Source organism: Lygodium microphyllum, chromosome 25, assembly GCF_053477565.2.
Source record: "Lygodium microphyllum isolate KBCC chromosome 25, Lygodium_microphyllum_v1.1.10, whole genome shotgun sequence".
In the NCBI taxonomy this organism is placed as follows: domain Eukaryota; kingdom Viridiplantae; phylum Streptophyta; class Polypodiopsida; order Schizaeales; family Lygodiaceae; genus Lygodium; species Lygodium microphyllum.
In genome coordinates this window covers 65,410,837-65,436,236 of record NC_141159.1, presented here as the reverse complement: position 1 = coordinate 65,436,236, position 25,400 = coordinate 65,410,837, and the positions used below count along the sequence as shown (strand labels likewise).

Here is a 25,400-nt window from a genome sequence, read left to right as displayed (position 1 = left end):
TGCAGTCATTCTGATGTTGAAGCTGATTAAGTTCTCAACTAAACCTACTGTAGCCATCTATTGCATAATCTGAGTCAAGTATTGTGATGACTCCCTACACAGTGGAGCTTTGAGCCCTCCCCGAGCTCACACCCGTCACGTCGCAAGCTCCCCCCCCCCCCCCCCGCGGTCATGTCTGTTCGCGCCCACTAAATCGTTCGCGCTGCTACGTCGGCTGCCCCCCCCCCCCCCCCCCAAACGTCCTGAAGGCTCATGACAGCCCAGCGCCCCGCCTATCCATCTTTCCCCTCCACCTCGACAGTTCGCCCCCCGCCCCCCCCCCACCAACGGATTCGGCCGCCTACTCCACCCTCCCCGCCATTCCATCCCCCCCTTGCTGGCCCCCCGCCCGCCCTACCATCCCCGCCATACCCACCCTGCTGTCCCCCCCCCTTCTGCCCACCCCGCTGTCCCCTCCCCCCCCCGCCATGCCACCCTCTGATCCAGACCCCCACCCCCCCCCCACCCCCGTGCGCTGCCTCCATCTACGATCAAGGTCCTGTCCGCAGTATCCACCCCCCCCCCCCCCCCCCAATTGTTCCTCCCCACCCTCCAATTGCTCCCTCTCCTGCAGCAACTTTCCCCCTCAAGTAGCACTGCAACGTGATTGGTAGTTTTCTCAGAAGGATCGCGCAATGGAAACCTCTGGTCAAACGCCAGCGCACTCAACAAGTGCCCCCCAATCAACACCTTGCGTGTCGTCCTCTCTAAGGAGCAGCTCTTAGCTGTCTAAGCTAAGGAGTTGGAGCTATAGAAAACAGCAATTTATGGTCAAGTAGTAGGGCATTCCCCAACCAGGGCCCAACTTCAGGACTGGCTTCACTCCACGTTGTGCATCAACACAGCGCAAATCGTGGAGGCGGTCCTAATGGGCCAAGGGATCTTCATGGTCAGGCTCAGTTCGGCAGACGCAACTCGCGAGCTACTGGCCAATGCACCATATGCGTCCACGAAGGGGGTCATATACATGGCCCCTTGGTACAGTGGCTTTACTATGGAGGCATTTGCACTCCACAACAAGTTTCTTCGGCACCCGGTTAACCTTCTTTTCCCCGGCCTAGCGATAGAGTATCACCAGTTGGTGGAAGACTTTGGACGGCTCTTCGGCATTGTCATTCCCGCGTCTTTCATGGATGCACTGATAGCAGCAGGAGTCCCAAAGTTACGGGTGGCAATGAAAGAGGTCAAGAATATCCCACAGTTCCTAGAGATTGAGGCGGACGGGCACGCCTTTAGGCAGCGGCAGCTAGGGCAGTGCCTGCACTGCCACAACTTTGGGCATCAGGCAGCAGTGTGTACCCGTTTTGGAGCCAAGTCAGCTCCGCTGCCGGCTTCACACGGGTCCAGAGAGAGGGAGACGGCAAGGGGGGGGGATTGGTTGGTGTGCACCGCTCTTCAGACCTAACCTCGACAGCAAGGAGCAGATGGGCGAGCGACACCTCCTCGGTAGAGCACTCCACAACCCGCCCCACCTGGCAGGACCGTAGCCCCCCACATCCACCACCCGTGCCACAGACTACCTCACCCAAGATCCCACAGCCCCCACACCCACCCCCCCAAACATCCCATGACCCCCCCCCCCCCACACTGACCCTGGCCCACAACCCACACTCTCCAGGGCCACCAGCCCCCCACACTCGCCATGCACCTCTGTCCATCCCACCATCCCTCGATCCTTCTCCCCCCCACCACCTCCCCTATCGAGCACCCCCCCTGATCCGCACCTGGTACAAGTGTTCCCCCCCAAACCCACCCCTCCTACCACAGGAGGTAATGAGCCACACACACCTACATCCTCCACCAGGGGATCCCACTCTCCACGCATAGGAGGTGTGCACGCGAGCAACCATTGCTGGCCTAGAGGACAGGCGCTCGGAGTTCTCTTTCCGAACCTCAGCAACCTTCTGGGCATGGAAGGGGGACATGATGTGCAGAGAGTTCTTCCAGGTGCACCACCCTCGCACCGCAGGAGAGCAAATACGCAGCCTTCGAAATCAGTATGGGAGAACTCGTTCTAGCCCAGATGAGGTGATGGAGATTGCCATTGACTATTACACACGCCTCTTCCAGTAGGAGACAGCTTTAGCTAGAGGATAAAGATGTAGACAACAGGTCTAGGATCACATTCCGTCCCTCGTCAAAGAGGAGATGAGACGCTCCCTCCTAGCCCCCTTCACAGAGAAGGAACTAGAGGAGGCCTTCCATACACAGGATGGGCAGAAATGCCTGGGGGAGGATGGCCTATCTAGGGCCTTCTTCACCACCTACTAGGAAGTAGTGAAAAACTCCCTACTAATGGCCTTCCAAGAGATTTTCACTTCAAGACAAATACCAAAGAGTCTTTTGGCAGGCCTTATCACTCTTCTCCCCAAAGGGAGAGACCGGTTGGAGCTTTCCCAGTGGAGACCAGCCATCTTATTGTCAGTGGCCTACAAGCCACTAGCAAAGATGATCAGTAGGCAACTATGCCTCATGCTCCTAGACATCATCCACAACACACAAACAGGCTTTGTCCACGATAAGAGCATCCTAGACAATGTATTTACCTTCTTTGAGGAGACAAAGTGGGCTCAACATAGTGGACAGAGACTGGCCGTACTACTCTTGGACTTCGAGAAAGCTTATGACAGGGTGGATTGGGATTTCCTAGAGAGCACCATGGTGAGGTTGGGATTCCCCCAAGTTTGGATTCGCGGGGTCTCCGCCCTTTACAAATCGGCCACCAGCAAGGTTCTCATAGGCGGAAGGCGAGGGAAGGAGTTTCAGCTGGAGAGATCAATTCGACAGGGCTGCCCCCTGGCCTCATACCTGTTTCTACTCTTTGCAGAGGCGATGTCTTACTTCCTCAGGTCGTGTGAGCGGATTACGCGGCCTTCAACTTCCTGTGAGAGAGGAGACTGAGTTGTTAGACTCAAAGTATGCAGATTATACAGCACTCTACATAGAGGACGATGAGTTGATGCTGGAGAGAGTGAGGTTGACTCTTGACGTGTTCTATTTTGTAGTGGGAGCGAAAATCAACTGGCAAAAGTCGATTGGTTTCCTCACGGACCCGGACTCTAGCACGGAGTGGAGCGTCCACCAAGGATTTAGATAGGTGAGCAGAGGGCAAAGTGTCCAGTACCTAGGATTCCAGGTGGAACTCGACATCACTCCTGCCCAGTAGTTTCTTCTTGTCCTTGATTCTATTCAGAGAAAACTGACCTACTAGAGCACGGCTTGCCTCTCACTAGCTAGCCAAGCCCTGGTGGTTAACCAAGTACTCCTAGCGACAGCCTGGTACATCGCCTCATGTTGGTGCTTCTCCTCATCATACGTAGTGCAGCTCCGCCGCCTAGTATAGAATTTCCTTTGGTCAGGGTCAGATGGTTCCAAGGACAAGGTGACGTAGGCGACCATCATACGGCATCAGTTAGAGGGAGGGCTTGGGATCATAGACCCAGAATATCAGAGTATGGCCCTCTTAGGCAAGCTAGTTGTCTGCGGCCTCACAGCAGGAGGGCAGACCTGGAAGGTCTTATTGCAGGAGGGCCTTCAGGACTATAGAGCGAGGCTTGGCGGTCAGTGGAGGCCGTCCCTAAGACGGATCTTCACGTCAGCCCAGATCACCCCCCCAGATCACCTTTCCTATGCAACTTACACTGCATGTGGCAAGGCCTCCGTAAGGCCCTAATCCAGAGCCCCCCAGGCTGCCAGGAGGAGATAGACCGTCAACTGGTGATTTGGAACTCCCAGGTCAAATATCGAGAAGGGGCACAGATCGACAAGCGCCCCCACATCCAGTGGGCTGGTTGGGAGGCTGGCCTGGCTCGTACCATCAAGACATGGCGGAAGGTGTACAGGATGGCGGACGAGAAGATATTGCAGCGAGTATCGGGTTGCCGGAGAGGAGTGGAGTTAAGGAGAAGAGAGATAGACACAACAATACCTCTAAAGTAGCTTGCTCCCCTGATACGAGAGCCAATTAAGCACGGGGAGGTATGGGCAACAAGGTCTTCACCAGCAGGCAACCCCATACAGATGGCAGGTAGAGTAGACAGCGCCCCACAGGGGACTTTCTTCGCCGTGCAGGAGGGGGGACGTTTGGCCCTTGACAGAGGGCAGCAGGATGAGGAGATAGCCGCCCTTTCGTAAAGGAGAATTTGAATGGTGGGCCTTCAGGAAAAAACATGGCGACTGGACCCCTATATTTTCTGAAAGGAGCTTAGGGAGTGATGCCTTTGGATCTGGGAGGGCAGACCACTTGATGAGCTGGGGTGGGATCCACCAGGAGAGTGGCTATGGCCAGCCACTGCGGTCACCAAGAAGCCACCCAGGTTCCTAGAGTACACTGCCAGGATTGGCAGACATGTACTGATGCAGGAGGATATGGACTGGGCGCCGTCACGTTGCAGGCACTGGGCAGAGCACAGCATCACGGAGCCTTTCCGACGAACCTTCTGGCACCGCCTATGGGATAGCTGGAGGCCGAGGAGGGTGTCGTATTTCTTATGGCTGGTGACACATGGAGGCTTGGCAGTGGAAAGTTAGTTTGCTTAGATGAAGAAGAAGGGAGGTTGTAAGCGCTACACACAGCAGCCTCTGGAAACCCCAAAGTACTGCCTTTGGTCATGTGAGGAGGCGCAGCTCGCATGGAGAGGAGCATGCCGCATCCTTCACCGTATAACACCCAACCTTGGATGTATCTCATGGGGAGCTTTCTGTTGGCAGGCAAGCAGCCAAGGCCGTCATCTTCTGTATGAGGCTGGGATGCACGACACGATATTCATTATCGAGGTAGGGTTGTGCGCAGTGGTAAGTTTGGAGGCTCTATCCATCCGCCAAGTACTGGAGCCCACAACAGACCGCTCAGAGATAAGGGAGATCATAGGGAGTCTTACTGGATGGCATATCTGGAAGGTGCGGTATCAGGAGGCTTTCGGCGGAGAGAGACTTTCAGTACAGGCGACCTTAGCATAGCTCTGGACCTCCATCATCCACTCCCTCCACGACCGATGTGGGATCAAGTGCAGGGCGATTCCAGGGCTCATCAAGAGCTCTGTTCATGCGCACTTGGGGCGGCCAAGACCTATTTTTCGTGATGCAGGCAGGCAGCCCCAATTGGCGATACACCCCCCTCCCCCCCCATGGCTTCTTGCCCCCATCCCCCCAGACCGCCTTGAGAGGCTTGTATACATGATGTATTTGTGATTCGGCATCAGCTCCAGCTAGTCTGTTGAGCATGAGCACTCTGTTGTAATCAGTTTTTTTGAGTAATATAATCAGCCACATTTTACTTGCGAAAAAAAAAATGCATAATCTGAGTCATAACCCCGCATCTACTACTCAATAGAATTCACTTCTCTTGCAAGAGGATATGCACTTTTACTTGGTGTTGTATTCAACTTCACCCCTCATCCACCTTGCAGAAAAGGGCATGGAAAGTTATTTGTAGCCACCCTACCAGTTGGTTTGGGCTCTAGTACGAGGCTTGGGAAGTGCCTTTGCATCCAAAACCTCAGAAATTTAGCTTCTCTTTCCATCAAAATTTCCTGGTGTGATAAACATCCATAGACATCCAGCAACAGAAGAGAGACATTATTATATAGCAGTAGCACTACCACTAGTAGCAGTGAAACACATGACCCGACCTGGTATATGATATAAGAAGCACAAATTAAATTAGGAAAACTTATTCAATCAAAATTGATAACATATGTCGGGCAGGCATACCTTGACCGAACTCCTTGCAGACGTCCCCGAGCAGAGAATTGGTTCACACTTGGTGGCATAGGTGGCATGTCAGCAGAAGGGCTTGGATTAGAAGCTGCAGCTGAACGTTGTTCAGTACCATTCTGCATATCAGCTGCAGGGCTTCCATAGCCAGAGCTGAAACTTGCTGTCATTGGAGGAGGTGGAAGGACAGTTTCCTCCATATTTTGCTCTGCACCCTCTTCAACCCATCTTTTTAACTTCTCATCATAGTAAAACTTATTTTTATCACCTAGTTTTGCCTGGTTTTTGAAAAATGCATGGAGTCAGCAAGGTAATAAACAAGGTCCAGAAGAATGAAAAGCAATTCTCAGATTATCAGTTGCTTGATACCATTTACCTCTGTCTTATTTGGCTTGATGAATCCCACTGCCATGGCTAATATGTTATGTCCAGAAAATAAACGATAACGACTTGCAGATGCATTATTGCCTTGCTTTGGAGGGGTTGAACCAGGCCCTGAACCGGAAGGATTGTGTATGTCCTGCTGAATACAGCATAGCTTCAGTTATGCCTCTAACAACCTACAGGCCTAAATTATATTGTGATAAACACCACCCTGATATCTGAAATTACTACATCTGATTACTAAGAAATACCCTATTCTTGTTACATGCATTCGTGCATCATATACCCACTCAAATAAACAAGGTATGTGGCATACTAAAACAGGCGGTTGTCCATGTGGCTGGACAATTTGCTTACATACTTCCATTCTAAACTTCTGTAGAATTGGTTTTATTCACAGCTTATTTTTTCCATCATTGTATATTTCAAAACCGTATTCTAAAGGAGCAAAGGAACACATAACGCACTTAAAATTTCTATCTCGTCTTTTAATTCTTTTTGCCAAACATGTATCCTGCGGCCTGCCAAGAAACAAAAAACAAAAGACACTGATTTTATTGTACGCATAGCACACTCCATGGTCTGAGCTGAGAATATGGGCACAGGCTCTACCAACTCTTCAGCATAATGGCTCTCGTCTTGAAACCTTTGTGTTGTATATTGTGTACACAAAAATAACAAATAGGAAAGAGATGTTGGGAATCAGAATGTGAGCTCTATTTCAACAGTCTTCCATATTGCTATTCTAAAACCAACTGTGTTATCTTGCATAAGTTTTACAATAGCAGTTTTGCCAGTTTGATAAGCAGAGTCTATCACTAAGGCAATATTGCATGCTAGGCCCATGACTTGGCTAACAAAATCTGCATGTTTGCTTTAGGGGCATATAAGGGCACCTGTTTATGCACTTGATTCAGAGTATACACAAAATCCTGTGTATATTGAAGGAATAAGATAAAAATGCTAGTAGATATTATTTTGAGGGAACCGATATATCCTCAAGCACATCACCATGAAAAGACCTCAACAAGCTCACATGAAAGACATTGTGTATCTGCCAATGTGGAGCAACTTCAGCCTATCAGCAACATCTTTGATCCTCTCCAATACCTAAAAGGGTCCATAATATCTCAAATTCAGCTTGAGATACAGCTTCTCTCTACCTTTCATCTTTTTTAGCCTTGCCTTTTTAAAATGCAACAACACATAATCGCCCTCTGCAAATTGTAAAGCGCATCTATGGCAATCAATTGCCTTATTCTGCTTCTCTTGAGATCTTTGAAGAGCATACTTAATCTTTTGCATAGGCTACATCCATGTTTTCTACATATCGATCAACCTCAAAGATTGGGTCTTTTGTATGCAAAATAGGGGGCATTTTCTTGCCACCTTCTACAACCTCAAATGGAGCTTTGCCAATGAAACTATGCGTTGTATTATTGCATGCAAACTCTACCAAAGGCAAATACTACTCCCATTATGACCTATGCTCAAATACATAGCATCTCAAGAGATCAAGCATTGTAAAATTTGCCTCTTTTGACTAACCATCTACTTGCAGATAGAAAGACAAATAAAATTTCAACTTGGTACCCATATTTTCAAACAAACCCTTCCAAAACAAATCGGTCATCCAAGGGTCTTGATCACTGATAATTGACTCTAGTGTACCATGATACTTAAATACATGCTACAAAAATAAGCATGCCATATGATCAGCCTTTGTCTTCTTCCTCACCGGAATGAAATGGATCTATCTACTAAATCTGCAAATAATGGTCACTATCCCATCATTCCCTATAGGTATCCTAGGAAGCTCAAAGATAAAGTTCATAACAATGCTCTCTCAAGGCCTATCTAGAATAGACAGGAGCTATAATAAACCCAATATCTTTTGCCTATCATACTTCACTTTCTAATATACGATGCAAGTCCTAACAAACTACTCAATATCATCTCAAAAGGCCAATATAAGAAATGTTTCACTACTTTAACTATAGCATCAATCCCTCTATACCCTACATGAGGAGAAGCATGGCTCTCAGTGATCACCTTAGGTCTCAACTGCTTTGTGACACATAGTCGTCCATGCATCATCAAGAAATCATCTCTAAGCACAAAGTACTCATACCTCTAGCCATTGCAAAGCTAATCATATGCATTCACAAAGTCTGAATCAATAGCATATTGATCTTTCATGGCATCCAATTTGGTCTGATATACCATAGTGATAGCTAAAATCTAAGGCCTACGTGACAATGTATCTACCATCACATTCTTTTTCCCATGTATATGCACAATCTAAAAGTTAAACATAGATAATAAGTTCTTCTATCTCATGTGCTTCTCAGACAACTTAGTCTGAATCAAAAAATAGCACAATCTTTGATGGTCCATTCGCACTGTGAAATCAACCCCTAAAAGATAGTATTTCCATATTGAAAATGCATGAATTACAATAACTAATTTTTTCTCATAGACCTGCAAATTCCTTTTTGCACAATAAAGAATATGACTCTCATATGCCACAACTCAATTATCTTGCATTAAAGCGACCCCTATGTTGTTCCCACATGCATCACACTGAACAACAAACAACTTCCTTAGATCAAGCAGCACAAGCATAGGATCTAAAGTCATCTTTTCCTTTCGCTTCTCAAATGCTAAAATTTTCACTATTGTCCACTTAAAAGACACACCCTCTATCTGCAAAGCATGCAATGAGATGCAATTTCAACAAAATTGTGCACATACTTTATATAACAAAAACATGGGCCTAAGAAACTATAGATCTTGTGCACATTCTTCAAAGGTGGCCATGTGTGTATTGCCTCGACCTTTGCACAATCCATGCATATGCTATCAACCGATACAATGCACCCCAGAAAGAGAATCTCATGCAAGAAAAACTCGCTCTTCTTGTCATTTATAACCAGCTTGTGCTAACAACAATTGATTGAACACAATGTCCAAATGCTTTCTATGCTCTATCTCATTCTTTGAGTAGACAATCATATCGTCAAAGATGTGCCCATAAATCTCGTATATGGCCTGAAGATGCAATCCATCATACGATTAAATGTTACAACAGCATTCGTAAGCCCAAAAGGCATAACAAGAAACTCATACAATACAAAAAATATTATGAAAGCTATCTTAGGCGCATCTTCTCATTTAATGTGAATCTAATGATATCCACTTTTCAAATCAAACAGATGAATATGGTTGTTCCGAGGGATTGGAAAACGATTCCTTATTGTGATTTTATTCAAAGCATGATAGTCAATGCACATACACCATGAACCGTCCTTTTTTTGTACCAAGAGCACTAGCGAACCAAAGGGAGATGAGCTAGGCTAAATCAGCTCTTTTTTCAACAACTCATTCACTTGACTCATTCTCTTTTCATGTTGGATTGCACTTACCTTATAGACTGGCTTATTAGAAGGGGTACTCCAAGGATGAAATCTATGCCATGATCTTCCGACCTTTCAAGTGGTAGCTACCTCAAAAGTGACTAAGAGAAGCAATCAGTATATATTTCAATGAAATACAATCCTTCTCTAACTTCAACATGTTTCCAACATTTTTACTTTCAACCTTATCCTTAGTGAAAACCAAGTATGCTAAAATGTGATTTTTCATTACTTTAGAAAGAGCAACAACCGATACAACAAGGACATATTCTCCTTTCAGCTTTCCATCCAAAGTATGGGCCTTACCCTGAAGCTAAATAGTAATCACCTAAACATGTAAATCGAGCATTGCATGCACACGATGGCATTAAGGCATACCAAGCAAGACACCATAACCCTCAAGCAATGCAATGAAAAACTCTTCGTTGTCCACATATCCATCAATGTGCAAGTGAAGCTTTCCCATGAGTAATCCGACAAGCTCTGCATGGCCCTTGCATGCCATACCAACTTTTCCCATGGATTCCATCTCATCCTCTTCGATACCTAGACAGGCTATCATATCATAGAGATAAAGTTGGCTCATGCCTCATTATCAAAGAAGATTAATGCATATTGATCTTTAATTTTACCCCATGCTTTGCATAACTTAATAGCATCATCATTGAGCTAATTAGAAACAACATCTCACACCAATCCAACTAATGTTTTGGGCTCCTTCCCTTAGGATCTCCCCGATTTTCTGATTTTCCAGCTCATTGCCAATTGGGATAGTCCTTAGCCATATGACCCTTTTGTTCACAAACAAAGCATTTACTTGCAACTCTTAATTCCCTATGTTGTGTTAGCTGTTAGCAGTCATGTTTGTCATGCCTTGTCATCTCTTGCCTATGAGCCTCAGTCTGAGTCAGACAAGGACTTTAGGAGCTCTGACTTATCTATCACTTGTTTTGACAGAGAAGGTAGCTTATTCTAGAGCACTCAGTTTATTCCATTTCAGTGTATTCAGCATTCATTTCAGTCAGTGCAGATTTTCTTCCTTATTTTCTGCTCTCTCTCTCTCTCTCTCTCTCTCTCTCTCTCTCTCTCTCTCTCTCTCTCTCTCTCTCTCTCTCTCTCTCTCTCTCTCTCTCTCTCTGTGTGTTTATATTCCCTCTTCCGCAGCGCACTCTCACATGGTATCATCGCCTGTCTGAGAGCACGGAGGACCTAACGTTGTGGAGAGAAACCTCACCTCTCTTCTGCTGCTGTCGCCTCATCTCCAACTGCCCAGGCGGCCCCTCCACGTGGCCATTCTTCTTGTGTTTGCTGCAGACGACTCCTTCAGAGGCTGCCACGTCATCAAACGACTCCTCCTACTTGCGTTTACCATCAGGCGGCCTTTCCTTCAGCTGGGCGACACATCATCAGGCTGCGTTTTACAGATCTGGTGGTTGTTTTCACTCCTGGCGGCTCATCTCCTACTGGCGACCCTCTCCCAGGCTGCGTTTTTGGTGCTGGCGGCTTCTGTTCTGGTGACCTTCATTAGATACCCTTACGTTTTGCAGCTCCAGTGTTTGTAGGCTATCACAGCCTGCGTTTTGGTTGTTGGTGACCAGACTGCTGGTCATTATTCGGCATCGGCAAAGTTTTCTTTGGTGTTTGGTGTTTTGCAGATTGGAAGATGTCTTCTCATCAGTTTACGGGCTTTGATGACTCAGATGACGAGCTTTTGTCTCGACACTCATCTGAACGGAGGCATGATTTCTATCACGAGGACTGTCGTCCGGAGTCTATTCCTCTTTCTCGTCCCCCTTCTATTCATGTATCTCGGCGAGCCCCTTCCAGTGGGCCGAAGATGCAGCCTTTGGTACCCCCTGTACAGGTACCCATACTTCCTTAGCTGCCCAAAGAGGACCGGTTGGATGGCTCCAACTTTTCTCTATGGTCCTGCAAGGTGGAGTGTATCTTGGACTCCTTTGATCTTTGGGAGCTTGTTTCTGTTCCTATTCCCCGGCCTAAGGTGGATCCCACAGATGGGACATCTATGGATCGTGCAGCCTTATGGGATCGGCTTAATTCTAGAGTCAGATCTTTCCTCTTTCTGAGTTTGCAGGATTCTGTCCTTGTTCATGTTCACATGTTAAAGACTGCAGCAGACGTGTGGAGAAAGGCTCGCGTCTCTCTATCAACAGAAGACGTTTGCCCACCGGATATCTCTCGAAAAGAAGTTGCGGATGCTCGCTATTGATGATAGTCCTTCCATGAAGGACCACATCAACAGATTACAGGATATGAGGGATGAGCTTGCATCTGACATTAAAAAGAGTTTACTATCTGTTGGTCAACTTGACTTGCATGGCTACACCACACTGTTTGGTGGTGGTTTGTGAAAAGTGAAAAAGGGGTCCATGCTGATTGCAAAAGGAACCAAGAAGGGCACTTTGTATTGTTTACACTACAAAGCCTTAAATGGCAAGTTTCTTGCAATTGCTGAAATTTGCAGCCACTCGGAGTTATGGCATAAGACATTAGGCCATATGAGCCAAAAAGGACTTGATGTCCTTACCTCTCTGAAGAGGGTTTATGGAAAAGGCTCTAAACTTGACTTTTATAATGAGTGTCAGTTTGGAAAGCAAATAAAAATTTCATTTTACTCTAGTGTCTCTCATATTTTGTCTCCTTTATTGATGACTGTTCCAAGAAGATTTGGGTGTACTTGCTGAAAAAGAAAAGTGAAGTGTTTGCTGTTTTTAAAACTTTTCATGCATTTATGACCACTCAAACAAGTAGAAAGCTAAAATGCTTGAGAACTAATAGTGGGGGTGAGTTCACATCGGCTGAATTCAAGTCCTTTTGTGACTTGCATGGTATTAAGAGGAAGCTTATAGCCCCTTACAGCCCTTCTTCAAATGGGGTGGCTGAAAGATATAACAAGACTTTATGTGAAAGAGTGCGATGCATGCTGCCCACTACTAATCTCCCTCATGCATTTTGGGGAGAGGCACTCAAAACCGCGGTTCACATTTGCAACCGCTCTTCAAATAGGTCCTTAAATAATGGCATCCCTGAAGAGGTTTGGTCTGGCAAATCGGCCTGATATGACCATGTACGCATATTTGGTTGTGATGCTTTTGTACATGTTAGGGATGAGCTGAGGAATAAACTTGACCCAAAATCCACCAAAGACATTTTCATGGGCTATGGTGATGAGGGTGAATTTGGCTACAGAGTGTGGTTACCTCAGTCCAAGAAAATTATTCACAGCCGTAATGTTGTGTTTAATAAGGCAAAATTATCACAGGCTGAAGCTGGTGATCAGCCGGTTATTTTTAAGCCAGATGATGATGGACAACAAATAGAAGCACAAGGAGGTCATGGACAACAAGATAGGCTTGCTGATTATGAAAATGCAGGTGCTGGAAATGAAAATGAAGGTGTTGTATAGCATGAACAGCATGCTGAAAATGGTTTACAGAAGCCAATAAATGCTGAAAATAATATACCTCTAGATGTAGACCCAATTCCTGAAAATGTTGATCATTGGGTATGCAAGTCTACACGTGTAGGAAGGCAACCATATAGGTTTGACCCCTCCTTGCATTATGTGATGCTTACAGATGAGGATGAGCCTCTTACATACAAAGAGGCCAAGTCATGTGAGTTCAGCAATAAGTGGCAGCTAGCTATGCAGGAAGAGATTAAATCTCTATATGCAAATGATACTTGGGATCTTGTGTCATTGCCCAAGGGAAGGAAGCCACTTCCAAACAAATGGGTATACAAAGTCAAGACAATTGATGGGAAACCCAAGTACAAGGCAAAGCTAGTTGCCAAAGGGTATGCACAAAAGGAAGGGATTGACTTCCAAGAGGTTTTCTCACCTATTGTGAAGATGACCACTTTACGTGTGCTTTTTGCTCTTACTGCTGTTTTGGACTTAGAGCTGTATCAAATGGATGTAAAAACAGCTTTCTTGCATGGTGACATTGATGAGGAAATCTACATGAAACAGCCTGAGGGCTTTGTAGTTTCTAGAAAAGAGCAGATGGTGTGTAAACTAAAATGCAACCTGTATGGCCTGAAGCAAGCACCACGGCAGTGGTACAAAAAGTTTGACACTTTTATGCTATCTCATGAGTTTACACGCAGCCATGCAGATCATTGCTTGTACATGAAAAAGGATACAGATGGCAGCCCCATCATACTTGTTTTGTATGTGGATGATATGTTACTAGCTGGAAAAAGAAAGACTAGCTTGGATGCTCTCAAAAATCAGCTGAAATCATCTTTCTCCATGAAAGATTTGGGGAACGCAGAGCATATTTTGGACATGAGGATTCGTAGAGATAGAATGCAAAAATTGTTGTTTTTATCTCAAGAAAACTACATTGCAAAGGTATTAGACAGATTTAACATGGCTGAAGCTAAGCCTTTCGGGGTACCCTTACCTCCTTATCTCAAGCTTAGCAAAGCCAATAGCCCGAAAGATAACGTGGAAGCAAATGCTATGAAGGGAGTTCCTTATGCATCAACTTGTGGCTCTCTTATGTATGCTATGGTTGCTACTCGTCCAGACATTGCTCATGCAGTGGGAGTTGTTAGCAGGTTTATGTCAAATCTTGGCAAAGCACATTAGGAGGCTGTCAAGTGTACTCTTCAATACCTTAAGGGCACCTACTTAGCTTGCGTTTTCAGCATCTAGTGCTAGGCAACAGGCTGCTGCCATCTCTCCCAGCACGCCACTGCTGCAATACTTGCATTTTTGTTGTCCAACAGGCCGTCTACGTCAGCAAATACCTCTCCAGTTGTTGTCGCCTCAATTCCCTAACACTCCGGTGATTAGTGTTTGGTGTTTCTTGCACTCCGACTGGTGGTTACAGCAATTGGGATCCTTCTTCAATGGACGTTACTCTCCAACACTGCATTGCTCTACCCTTGGGCATTCTGTACACTCTTACATTCATTTACTTTAGAGTTTCTTCTCTCTATGTTGAGTTTTGAGTTTTTGTGTTTTGCGTTTTGCATTTCGCTTTTTGTGTTTAAGTTTTGCCTGACTCTGTCTAAGTCTTTGCGTCTCAGTCTTGGTCGTACTCCATCATTGAAGGCTCTGAGAAGGTATTATAGTCTCGAGGAGAAGGCAAACACAAATTCGCCTTTATCATTTCCTTCTTCTCGTTTTGATCATCTTACAGATGAAGAGCTTGAGTACTTACGCATCACATACAGTTTGGTTTACACTTCTCCAATGAGTGCTACTATTCCGTTTTGGACCAATTGGTGAGACTAGCCATCTCCTGATCTTGGAGGACCCACGACATTCGGCACGTCTAGCGATCCATCTCCTTCATTACAACCAGGCCCTATGTCAGGTTCATATAACCCTTTTGAGTCTTATAAGCCAAAACCCTCTTCTCTTTCTCCTTTTGGTGTATAGTATCTAGATGATTTTCAATATGTTAACTTTAATAGAGGAGGCTCTCAAAGCAGATTTCCTTCATCACGTATATCTTTACAATCTATTTCATTTGAGCACATAAACCACACTTCTCAATTCCCTCCCATCCCACCACTATCTTCTCCACATTTTGATCTACTCACATCTTCATTCCAAAATCGTGGATTACATTCCACTTCTACTCAAAGCACACTAGGGGTTGGATCTTCCAACTCAGCTCCTAGCACCTTCTCATGCAATATCCCACCATCTATCTACCCTCCATTCACTCCACCTCTTGGTGCATCATTAGAGGGAATGCCACCCTTTAACATTATATCTTTCACCTACCCCCACTTTACCATATCCTTTCACTCTGAGATGGCTATGATGGGCACCCCCTTACTACCCTTGGACACTCACAAACCCCCCACACGACCTTTCAGATGTTGGAAATAAAGGCCCTCGTGCCTTTAAATGTGCTCAAGTGTGAACACACCCTTAGCACTTGTACTTACACATATATATCTATCTAAAAACCTAAAGGTACACACTCGTCATTGTACCTAAAAACGTGCCCACTCTTTGCTACTGCTCTCACTCACTCTCTCTATCACTCGCTATGCGTAACGACTCACTAACTCAATCTTCGTGTCTGACCCATCACTACAAACTCGTATCAGAGCTATGGTTAAGGAGTTCGTACTTCTTGGAGTTCGAGCAAGAGCTGACAAGCAAGCGTGCAGGTTGTGAGGTCATGTTTTTTAACCTGGCAAGCAAGCGGGAGACAATCGATTGTGGCAGTTGACAGTCAGTTGCTGCAGCAGACAAACGATAGGCAACTAGTTCTAAAGACACGTTGCAAGAGACCCCAGACGACACGCTGCAGACGACTAGGACTAGACGAAACGACCAGCAAGCGACGTTGCAAATCAAACGACGACCAGTCCACGTGGGTCCGGCGCATGACGGGGGCAACGTCGACGCATGACAAAGGTAGCAATCGTCAAGACAGGCCTAGCGCGTGGCGTGACAGTCGAACGGGATCAACAGACCCTGTCACATCTTTCAAACAAAAGGGGAGAAATTCTATTTCTTCAAAATCTCCTTTGAATTTGCCTCCTCTCCTCCGCGTGTTCGCGTGTGCAAGCATAGTGTGCAAATATGTGTAGGTTTAGGTCGAAAAATTTGGGGCTTCTCTCGAATTAGGGGATCTCAACGCAGAATTGGATAATCTGACTCAGAAATTGCAAAGTTGGTGCACATTTGCCCGGGAATTTTAGGGCTTTTCACATTTTAGTGAAATTCTTTCAATTTCACTAAAATTAGTGCACGCAAGACTCGGAAAATTTGGGGATTTGTCCAGATTTGGTGCGAGCAAGATGCAATAGTGATATCTGTCTCAAAAATTGCAGGAATTTTGTGACATTTTGTCCCCGACATTTGGGGCTTTTCATGTACATGCACAAATTGGGTTGAAATTTACCTAATTTCTCGACATTGATGTGCATTGGACCCCGTGCAATTTGGGGCTTTTGCAGTTTGGGCAAAATCTGTGCAACATTTGGTCAGTTTATATACATGCAGGTTGAATTCCACGCAATTTGGACATCAACACTCCGTAAAATTTGGGGGTTTTGCTGAAATTGCTCTAATTTGGCAAAATTGGCATGTTCTATGCATGACAAAGAAAATGGAGATGTGTGGTTGATGCTTTGAGCACAAAATTTTTGGGGCTTTTCACCGTTCGTGTCAAATCTTATGCCCATGGGTACATGTACAACAGAAATTGCAGCTATAATTCGGGATTTCTCATGTAATGTGATGTATATGCCCTTGGAACAAGTGGAACACGATGATTGGGATGGTTAAATGAGCTTGCATGCTCAACCATCGAGCTATCAATTTCTGATGCCTTGTTGTTTAACATTGAAGGTTTTGATTCAGCGTATGTTATATGGACTCAACTGGAAGAACTGTATACACAAAAAAGTGTTGCAAGCAAAGAGTATTGGCTGAAAAAACTTATGGATTTGCGTATGAAAGAGGGTACAGCAATGTCTACTCACCTGAATGAGTTTTAACTCCATTTTCAGGCAACTGGTTGCCTTGAAGTTCATGATTGATGAGGAATTTAAGGCTACTTTCTTGCTTTGCACTCTACCAGAGAGTTGGGATACATTCAGGACTGCTATGAGCAATTCTAATGTGATCCTTTTGTATGTTGATGTAGAGAGTGCTCTACTCATGGAAGAAATGAATCGGCAAAACAATGCATCCAATAAGTCTTCCAATGCTTTGCATACGAGGGGCAGATCATAGCAGAAAGGCAAATATTATAGCAAGGGACGCAATAAATCACGTGGCAAAGATGTTGAATACCATCATTGTGGCAAGAAGGGTCACTTTAAATGTGACTACTACAAATAGAAGAAAGAGAAAGGAAAAGGCAAGAAGACAGATGATAGCAAGGAAGAGAAGAAGGACAGTCAGCTTAAAAAGAGCAGTGTAAAAATTAAAGAGGTGACTGTAGTCACTCATGACAGTGATAGTGGGAGTGACATACTCTTTGTCTCTTCACACTTTGGTGCACATGCTTTACTTGTAGATACAGATGATAACATGCATACCTGGATTCTCGATTCAAGTGCTTCCTTTCATGTCACCCCTCATCGTGAGTGGTTCTCTGTCTATACAAGGGGTCGACATGGTGTTGTCCATCTTGGGGACAACTATGCATGTGAGATTGCAAGTATTGGCAGTGTGCAGTTACAATTTCAACATGGCTCTATCTTTACACTTCAGCATTGTGACATTAATGTGACATTAAATGTGACATTAAGGTAAATCAAGGGAAACATGCACGAGGATGACCGTCCGGGGTCTTGGGCGCCCGAATGGGGTTTAGGGGAGCCTAGAACCAAAAAGAGTCCAAGAATAGTAGGACTCACCAAGGTTTGACGGCTGACAATCGGATCACGATGGGTCTGGCCAGCAATGTACTAGGCAAGGCTGGGAGGTGAAACAATCGCTCGTGCTCATTAGAATCGAATGACTTTTTCTCTGTTCTTGATCGTCTTCTCCAGAGCCTCCTGTCAAGGTCGTCACGTGCGTGACATTGGTATCAGAGCCATTCGTGAAGTTCCTTTCAAGCGAGGCCAGGTGAATCGACGGATACGTCTGAGGCTAGGCGAAATGACGGATACGTCACCCATCATATGTGAGTACTGGCCGAAAAGGGAGAAGCCGTGAAAGCGTAACAGGCCGTAAGGGAAAGTAAAAGGCGTGAGACGTGCCATGTCACGTAAGTGTGACACGTAGCGGGCAGAGAAAAGGCCTAAGGCGGAGCATCAAACGGTGGTCAACTGAGGCGAAACGTGAAAAAAACGTCAGAAGCTGTGAGGCGAAACATGAAGACGACTGCTGTAGTCGTGATGAAAAGTACGAGATAGCATTCAAGCCATACACGTCACACAGCTGTCTTCAAGGAGCAGTTTCAAATTAAGGATTACCTTGATAAAGGGTTTATACAACCCAGTAATTCACCTTGGGCTTCACCAATTTTATTAGTAAAGAAAAAAGATGGTTCTATGCGACTTTGTGTTGACTATAGAGCACTTAATAAAATAACGGTAAAGAATAAATTTCCTATGCCCAAAATGGAAGATCTTTTTGATCAATTACAAGGGGCAAAATTCTTCACAAAGATAGATTTAAGATCAGGTTATCACCAAGTAAGAATTAAGACACAAGATGTTCCCAAGACAGCATTTCGTACTAGATACGGGCATTATGATTTTTTGGTGATGCCTTTTGGCCTCACTAATGCACCAGCAACCTTTATGAAGCTGATGAATAGTATTTTACGGCCCTATCTAGGACATTTTGTGGTAGTCTTCTTGGATGATATCTTGATCTTTAGTAAATCAAAAGAAGAACATTTGGAATACTTACAATTAATATTCCAACTGTTAAGAACACGTTCCCTTTATGTGAAGAAAACTAAATGTGAATTCTTTGCACAAGAGGTCAAATATTTGGGGCATATTATCTCGAAAGAGGGAATCAACATGGATCCAGAAAAAGTAAGGGCAATTATTGAATGGCCATCTCCAAGGAACCTGGAAGAGCTGCAGATCTTCCTAGGTTTATCTGGATTTTATCGTAGATTCATTCGAGATTATGCCAAAATAGTTGTTCCAATGACAGACCAACTTAAAGGGAAAGGAAAGAGTTTTAATTGGGGAACAGACCAAAATGAAAGTTTTCCAAAACTTAAGATAGCTATTGCTACAGCTCCAGTACTATTAATTGTGGATCCCAATAAACCATTTGTGGTTGAAGCTTATGCCAGTGATAAGGCGATAGGCGCGGTCTTATTACAAGAAGGTCGACCAGTTGCTTTTGAAAGCAAGAAATTAGACCGCGCAAAACAGAATTATTCTGTTTATGAGAAGGAGCTATATGCAATAGTACATGCAATGAAGAAATGGAGGCACTATTTGTACGATGCCAAACTTTTGATTTTGTCGGATCATGAAAGCATTAAGTGGCTTAATGATCAACCGGATTTACACGGGCGTAAAGCCAAATGGGCCGAACTCCTTCAAGAGTTCGACTATGAGATAAGATATAGAAAAGGAAAGTATAATATAGTAGCTGATGCACTCAGCAGAATGCCCATCATTAATGAATTGAGTTTTATTCAGTTCACTTCCAACTTGCTTGAATCTTTAAAAGGGAAATGCCAAGTTGATCCGGCATATTCCAACATATGGGAAGCAATAAAAAATGGGGATCCAAATGAAAGTGCTTCTACTGAGGAAGGAATATCTAAGGATGTTCAACAAGGAAATGGAGCATCAGGGATTGCTCAAACCGGATTCAAGTGGAAGAATTTTACCATTGATAATGGTTATTTACTCTACAAGGGTAGGGTATGTGTCCCGAAAGATACAGAAATAAGGCGCCAGATACTCTTTGAGTGTCATGATACCCCTAGCGCGGGACATCAAGGAGTTAATAAGACTTATAGTCTTATTAAAAGGCAGTTCTATTGGCAGTTCTATTGGCCTGGAATGAATAAGGACGTCCTTGACTATGTGGTCAAATGTAATAAATGCCAGGTTAATAAAGCTGAAAGATTGAAAATGGGAGGACTTCTCCATCCACTAGAGATTCCTTCGGGAAAATGGGAGAGTATCTCCATGGATTTTATTGTTGCTTTACCCAGAACACAGAGAGGGCACGACTCTGTGTGGGTGATTGTGGATAGGTTAATCAAAATGGCTAGGTTCATTCCAACTTCAACTAATGTTAAAACACCACAATTGGCTAGATTGTTCGTAGAGAACATATACCGATTGTATGGCCTTCCGGCAAATATAATTTCTGATCGGGATAGAAAATTTGATAGTCAATTTTGGCGTGCGGTATTTAGGAAATTGGACACTAAACTTAGCATGAGTACGGCGGATCACTCGCAAACAGATGGGCAAACTGAAAGGGTTAACCAAATCCTTGAAGATATGCTTAGGGCATATGTAAGTAAAAGGCAAACTAATTGGGAAGAGTATTTACCGATAGCAGAGTTTGCATATAATAGTGCCAAGCACTCTTCCACTGGATATAGTCCATTTATGTTAATGTATGGGTTTCAGCCCAGAGCTCCTTTTGCAGTAGGACTCCATAAGGAAAAGGTTCAGGCAGCTAAGGATTTTTTGGAGGATATGAATAGTATGTTAAAATTTGCTCAAGAAAATATTAAAAAAGCTCAAAATCGAGCTAGAGCATATGCAGATCCTCACCGAAGGGACATCTCCTTTAAAGAAGGAGAATTGGTCTATCTTAAAGTGCCTGAACAAACTAAAACTATGAAAAAGGGACAATGTCCAAAGCTTTTACCGAGGTATTGTGGTCCTTTCATAATACTTAAAAAGGTGGGAGAATCGGCTTACAAGCTCCAACTACCTGCTGGTAGTAAAATACATCCAATTTTTCATGTAAGTATATTAAGGAAGAAGCTGGGTGATTTGGATAATATAATCTTAAATGATGACATTGAGGAGCTATTAAATGACCAATCTAATCCACATAAACCAGAAAGAATATTAAATGTTCGTAATAGACGAACAAGGAATACTATTTATCAAGAATGTTTGGTTAAGTGGAAAGATTGTTCAGAAGAAAGCTCAACATGGGAGCGAGTAAGTACTTTAAAGAAAAGGTTTCCCAATTTACAGTTAGACCTTCCAAGTATCGTTTTCGAGGACGAAACCGATTCTTAAGGGGAAGGAAATGTGACATTAATGTGACATTAAATGTGACATTAAGGTAAATCAAGGGAAACATACAGGAGTATGACCGTCCGGGGTCTTGGGCGCCCAAACGGGGTTTAGGGAAGCCTAGAACCAAAAAGAGTCCAAGAATAGTAGGACTCACCAAGGTTTGACAGCTAGCAATCGGATCACGATGGGTCTGGCCAGCAATGTACTAGGCAAGGCTAGGAGGTGAAACGATCGCTCGTGCTCATTAGAATCGAATGACTTTTTCTCTGTTCTTGATCGTCTTCTCCAGAGCCTCCTGTCAAGGTCGTCGTGTGCGTGACAAGCATGTACGGCATATACCTCAGCTCAAGAAGAGCTTGATTAGCACAAGGTAGCTAGATGATGATGGTTTTCATACCACCTTCGATTATGGAAAATTGAAGATTTGTAAGGAATCTAAAGTGATTGCCAGAGGTTGCAAGAGTGATACTTTGTATCCACTTCATATATCTAGTGTGCGTGACCATGTTGTTGCCGTGACCGAGTAACCAAGTGTTTCTTCGTGGCATGGCCGGTTGGGACACATGAGTCAAACAGGAATGAAAGTGCTTTCTCATTTGGATTACTTGCCTTGTCTTCGTTATGCTGATTTTGAGCATTGTGATCATTGTATTTATGATAAACATGCACAAACGTCTCATAAAAAGTCTCTTTCTTTGAAATCTTCTCCTCTAGAGTTAGTACATTCAAATGTATGTCAGATGCCAAGATTATCTTTAGGGGAAAAGAAATATTTTGTCACCTTTGTCGTCGATGCTACACAAAAGGTATGGGTTTATCCTATTTGTAGCAAGGATGAAGTGCTTGACAAGTTCAAAAAATTCTTGGCATTGGTTAAAAATCAGATTGATAAGACACTTAAGTGTCTTCGCTTCGACAATGGTGGGGAATATGTGTCCAAGGCCTTTCAAGCATTTTGTGACAGCAAAGGGATAAAGAGGAAGCTCACTGCCCCTCATAATCCGCCCCAAAATGAAAGAGAAGGCTACACTGCAAAAGACTGTCCAAGTCCAACTCCTGTGAAAGCTACCCCCCTTATGCAATCAATGAAAAGGAGAAGGCCACACTGTCCAAATCCTAGAAGGTCTATGGACTACAAATCCTTATGCAATTGATGCAAGGAGAAGGCCACACTCTAAAAGGCTGTTCCAGTCCAGCTCTTCTAAAGGCTACCACTGATAGCCAATAGAAGACCCAAGGACCTACCTCCAACTTGGTGGATTAGAAGTTGCCGCAATAATGTGTGCCAAGAAAAGAGAATCCATAGTTCCAAAAAAGAATTTTTCCTCTGCCAAAATGGTGAATTTCAATCTTCCTAGGAAAACGGTACAGTACAGAGCCGTGCAGAGCGTATGAATCGGACCATACAGGATAAGGTCCAAACTATGATGTCTCATGCTGCATTACCCCATGGTTTTTGGGCAGAGGCTATTATGACAACCATTCACTTAATTAATCGGTCACCAAATAAGTCTTTTGGGGGGGGGGGGGGGGGGGGAGGAGTTCCCCAAGAAGCGTGATCGAGCAAGCCACCTTCATATGCTCACCTGAAAGTGTTTGGCTGTGAGGTTTTTGTGCACATTTGTAAAGAAAAACGCAGCAAACTTGAGCCAAAGTCCTGTAAATGCATTTTCCTAGGATATGGTGACGAGAGTGAAATGGGGTATGAATTGTGGGATCCCAAGAAAAGGAAAGTAGTACGCAGAAATGATGTTATCTTCCGGGAAGATCGCATGCACAAACAGCCCGAAAAGACTGAGGAGGTCCATAGGGTTGTATTCTAGGAAGAAATACCTTTTGGACAGCAAAATGTGCCCGTTGTACAGCAGCAAATACCTGCTGTAAATGAACCTATAAATGCAGAAAATGACGCTGAAAATGATCAGCCAGCTATTGCCCATGATAATGAGCCACTACATGTGCAGGAACAGCCAGGACAGCAAGCAGTTAATGCTGATTTGCAGGCTGAAATGCCAGGACAGCAAGCTTAAAATGCTCAACAACTAGCAAATAATTATTATTGGGTTAGGAGATCGTCTAGGACTACTAGACAACCTGATAGATTTGTTCCTGGTGCAAATAATGTGGCTGAATATGTCATGTTGACAGACTGTGGTGAACCGTCTTGCTTCAAGGAAGCAATGGACAGACAGGACAGCAAGAAATGGTATAAAGCCATGTTGTCAGAAATTGAATCTCTTGAGAAAAATGGCACTTGGAACTTGGTGCAGTTGCCTAAAGGGCAGAAAACACTTCCATGCAAATGGGTTTACAAGATGATCACTTCTGATTCCTCACCAAAGTACAAAGCAAGATTGGTTGCAAAGGGGTACAAGCAGGAACATGGAATTGACTTCAATGAGATTTTCTCTCCTGTAGTCAAGATGACTACATTGAGAACCATTTTGGGCTTGGTTGCAATTGAAGATATGGAGCTCATACAGATGGATGTAAAGACTGCATTTTTACATGGTGATCTGCATGAGGACATATATATGCAACAGCGTGAAGGGTTTGTTGAACAAGGGAAAGAAAATATGATATGCAAACTCAAAAGGAGTTTGTATAGGCTAAAATAAGAACCCAAAGAATGATATCATAAGTTTGATACATTCATGCAGTCCCAAGGCTTTCATAGAAGTCAAGTGGATCATTGCTTGTACACCAAGAAGGCAGCAGATGGCAGCCTAATTATCTTGGTTTTGTATGTTGATGACATGCTAATTGCTGGCAGGGATACTCATGCCTTGGATTCACTGAAGCAAAGTCTTCATGGTAGCTTTGACATGAAAGATCTTGGTGATGCAAATCACATTCTTGGCATGCGAATACTCAGAGATAGATCAAAAGGCTTACTCTATCTACCTCAGCAGGAGTATATCTCCAAGGTTTTGCAGTGTTTCAATATGGAGGGGGAGAAAACGATTGGGATTACATTACCTCCATATGTGAAACTTAGTGCAGAGAACAATCCTATATCTGATGATGAGAAGGCTGAAATGGCCAAGATACCCTATGCTTCAGCTATTGGCAATTTGATGTATGCTATGGTTGCTACACGTCCTAACATTGCCTTTGCAATGGGAGTGGTTAGCAGATACATGGCAAACCCTGGCAAGAAGCATTGGGATGTAGTGAAAGATATTATGAGATACCTCAAAGGCACAAAGGAGTTGTGCATCTGCTTTGGAAAGCAGAAGGCATCTGTTGTCGGCTTTACGGATGCAGACTATGCTGGTCATGCAGATTGCAGAAAATCCACTTCTGGGTATATGTTTACTTTCACAGAAGGAGCAGTCTCTTGGATCTCCAGGCTACAAAAGTGTGTTGCATTGTCTACTACAGAGGCAGAGTATGTGGCTGCCACTGAGGCATGCAAGGAGGCTTTATGGCTTTCACGTCTGGTGAGAGAGCTTCGCATCACAGAGTTACCTGTTCTCCATTGTGATAGTCAGAGTGCTATCATGCTAGCACAGAATCCTGTCTTTCATGCAAAGACAAAGCACATATAAGTAAAATACCACTTCATTAGAGATGTACTTGACAGCAAGAGCATTGAACTTGTCAAAGTGCATACATATGATAATCCTGCAGACCTTCTCATGAAGGGTTTTCCAACAGAGCGGTTTGCTCGTTGCCGATAGATGATGGGAGTTGGACAGATATATGTATTTCAGCTTTGTACATACCTAGACTTGGCTGATTCTTTTTCTCCTCTTAAGGCACATTGCCTTTAGGTGGGAGGTTGTTGGGAATAAAGGCCCTCGTGCCTTTAAATGTGCTCGGGTGTGAACACACCCTTAGCACTTGTACTTACACATATATATCTATCTAAAAACCTAAAGGTGAACTCTCGTCATTGTACCAAAAATCGTGTACACTCTCTGCTCTGCTCTCTCTCACTCTTTGTCTCTCTGTGCCTAAGGAACAACGACTGTCTCGATCTTCGTGCCTAACATGTCACTACACCATTCAATGAGATTGTTCCAGCGAAAAAGCCTTTGAAGATGACATCTTCTTGCCCTTGCTATCCGTTTTGGGAGAATTTCAAAATCTCCCAAACTGTGGATCTTTGGCCAATTGAAGAAAGACGACAACTTCTAC

At 44.3% G+C, this 25,400-nt stretch overlaps 1 protein-coding gene across 1 annotated transcript in view; it reads right to left on the bottom strand.

Moving 5' to 3' along the window:
* Positions 1 to 25,400, bottom strand: part of LOC148014315 (protein transport protein SEC16B homolog) — a 52,414-nt gene that overhangs the window by 4,864 nt on the left and 22,150 nt on the right. Inside the window, exons 11-12 of the mRNA XM_087666874.1 lie at positions 6,131 to 6,277; positions 5,752 to 6,032 (exon numbers count right to left, since the gene is read on the bottom strand). Coding sequence (XP_087523000.1) covers positions 5,752 to 6,032; positions 6,131 to 6,277 — 428 coding nt within the window. The remainder of the gene's footprint in view (positions 1 to 5,751; positions 6,033 to 6,130; positions 6,278 to 25,400) is intronic.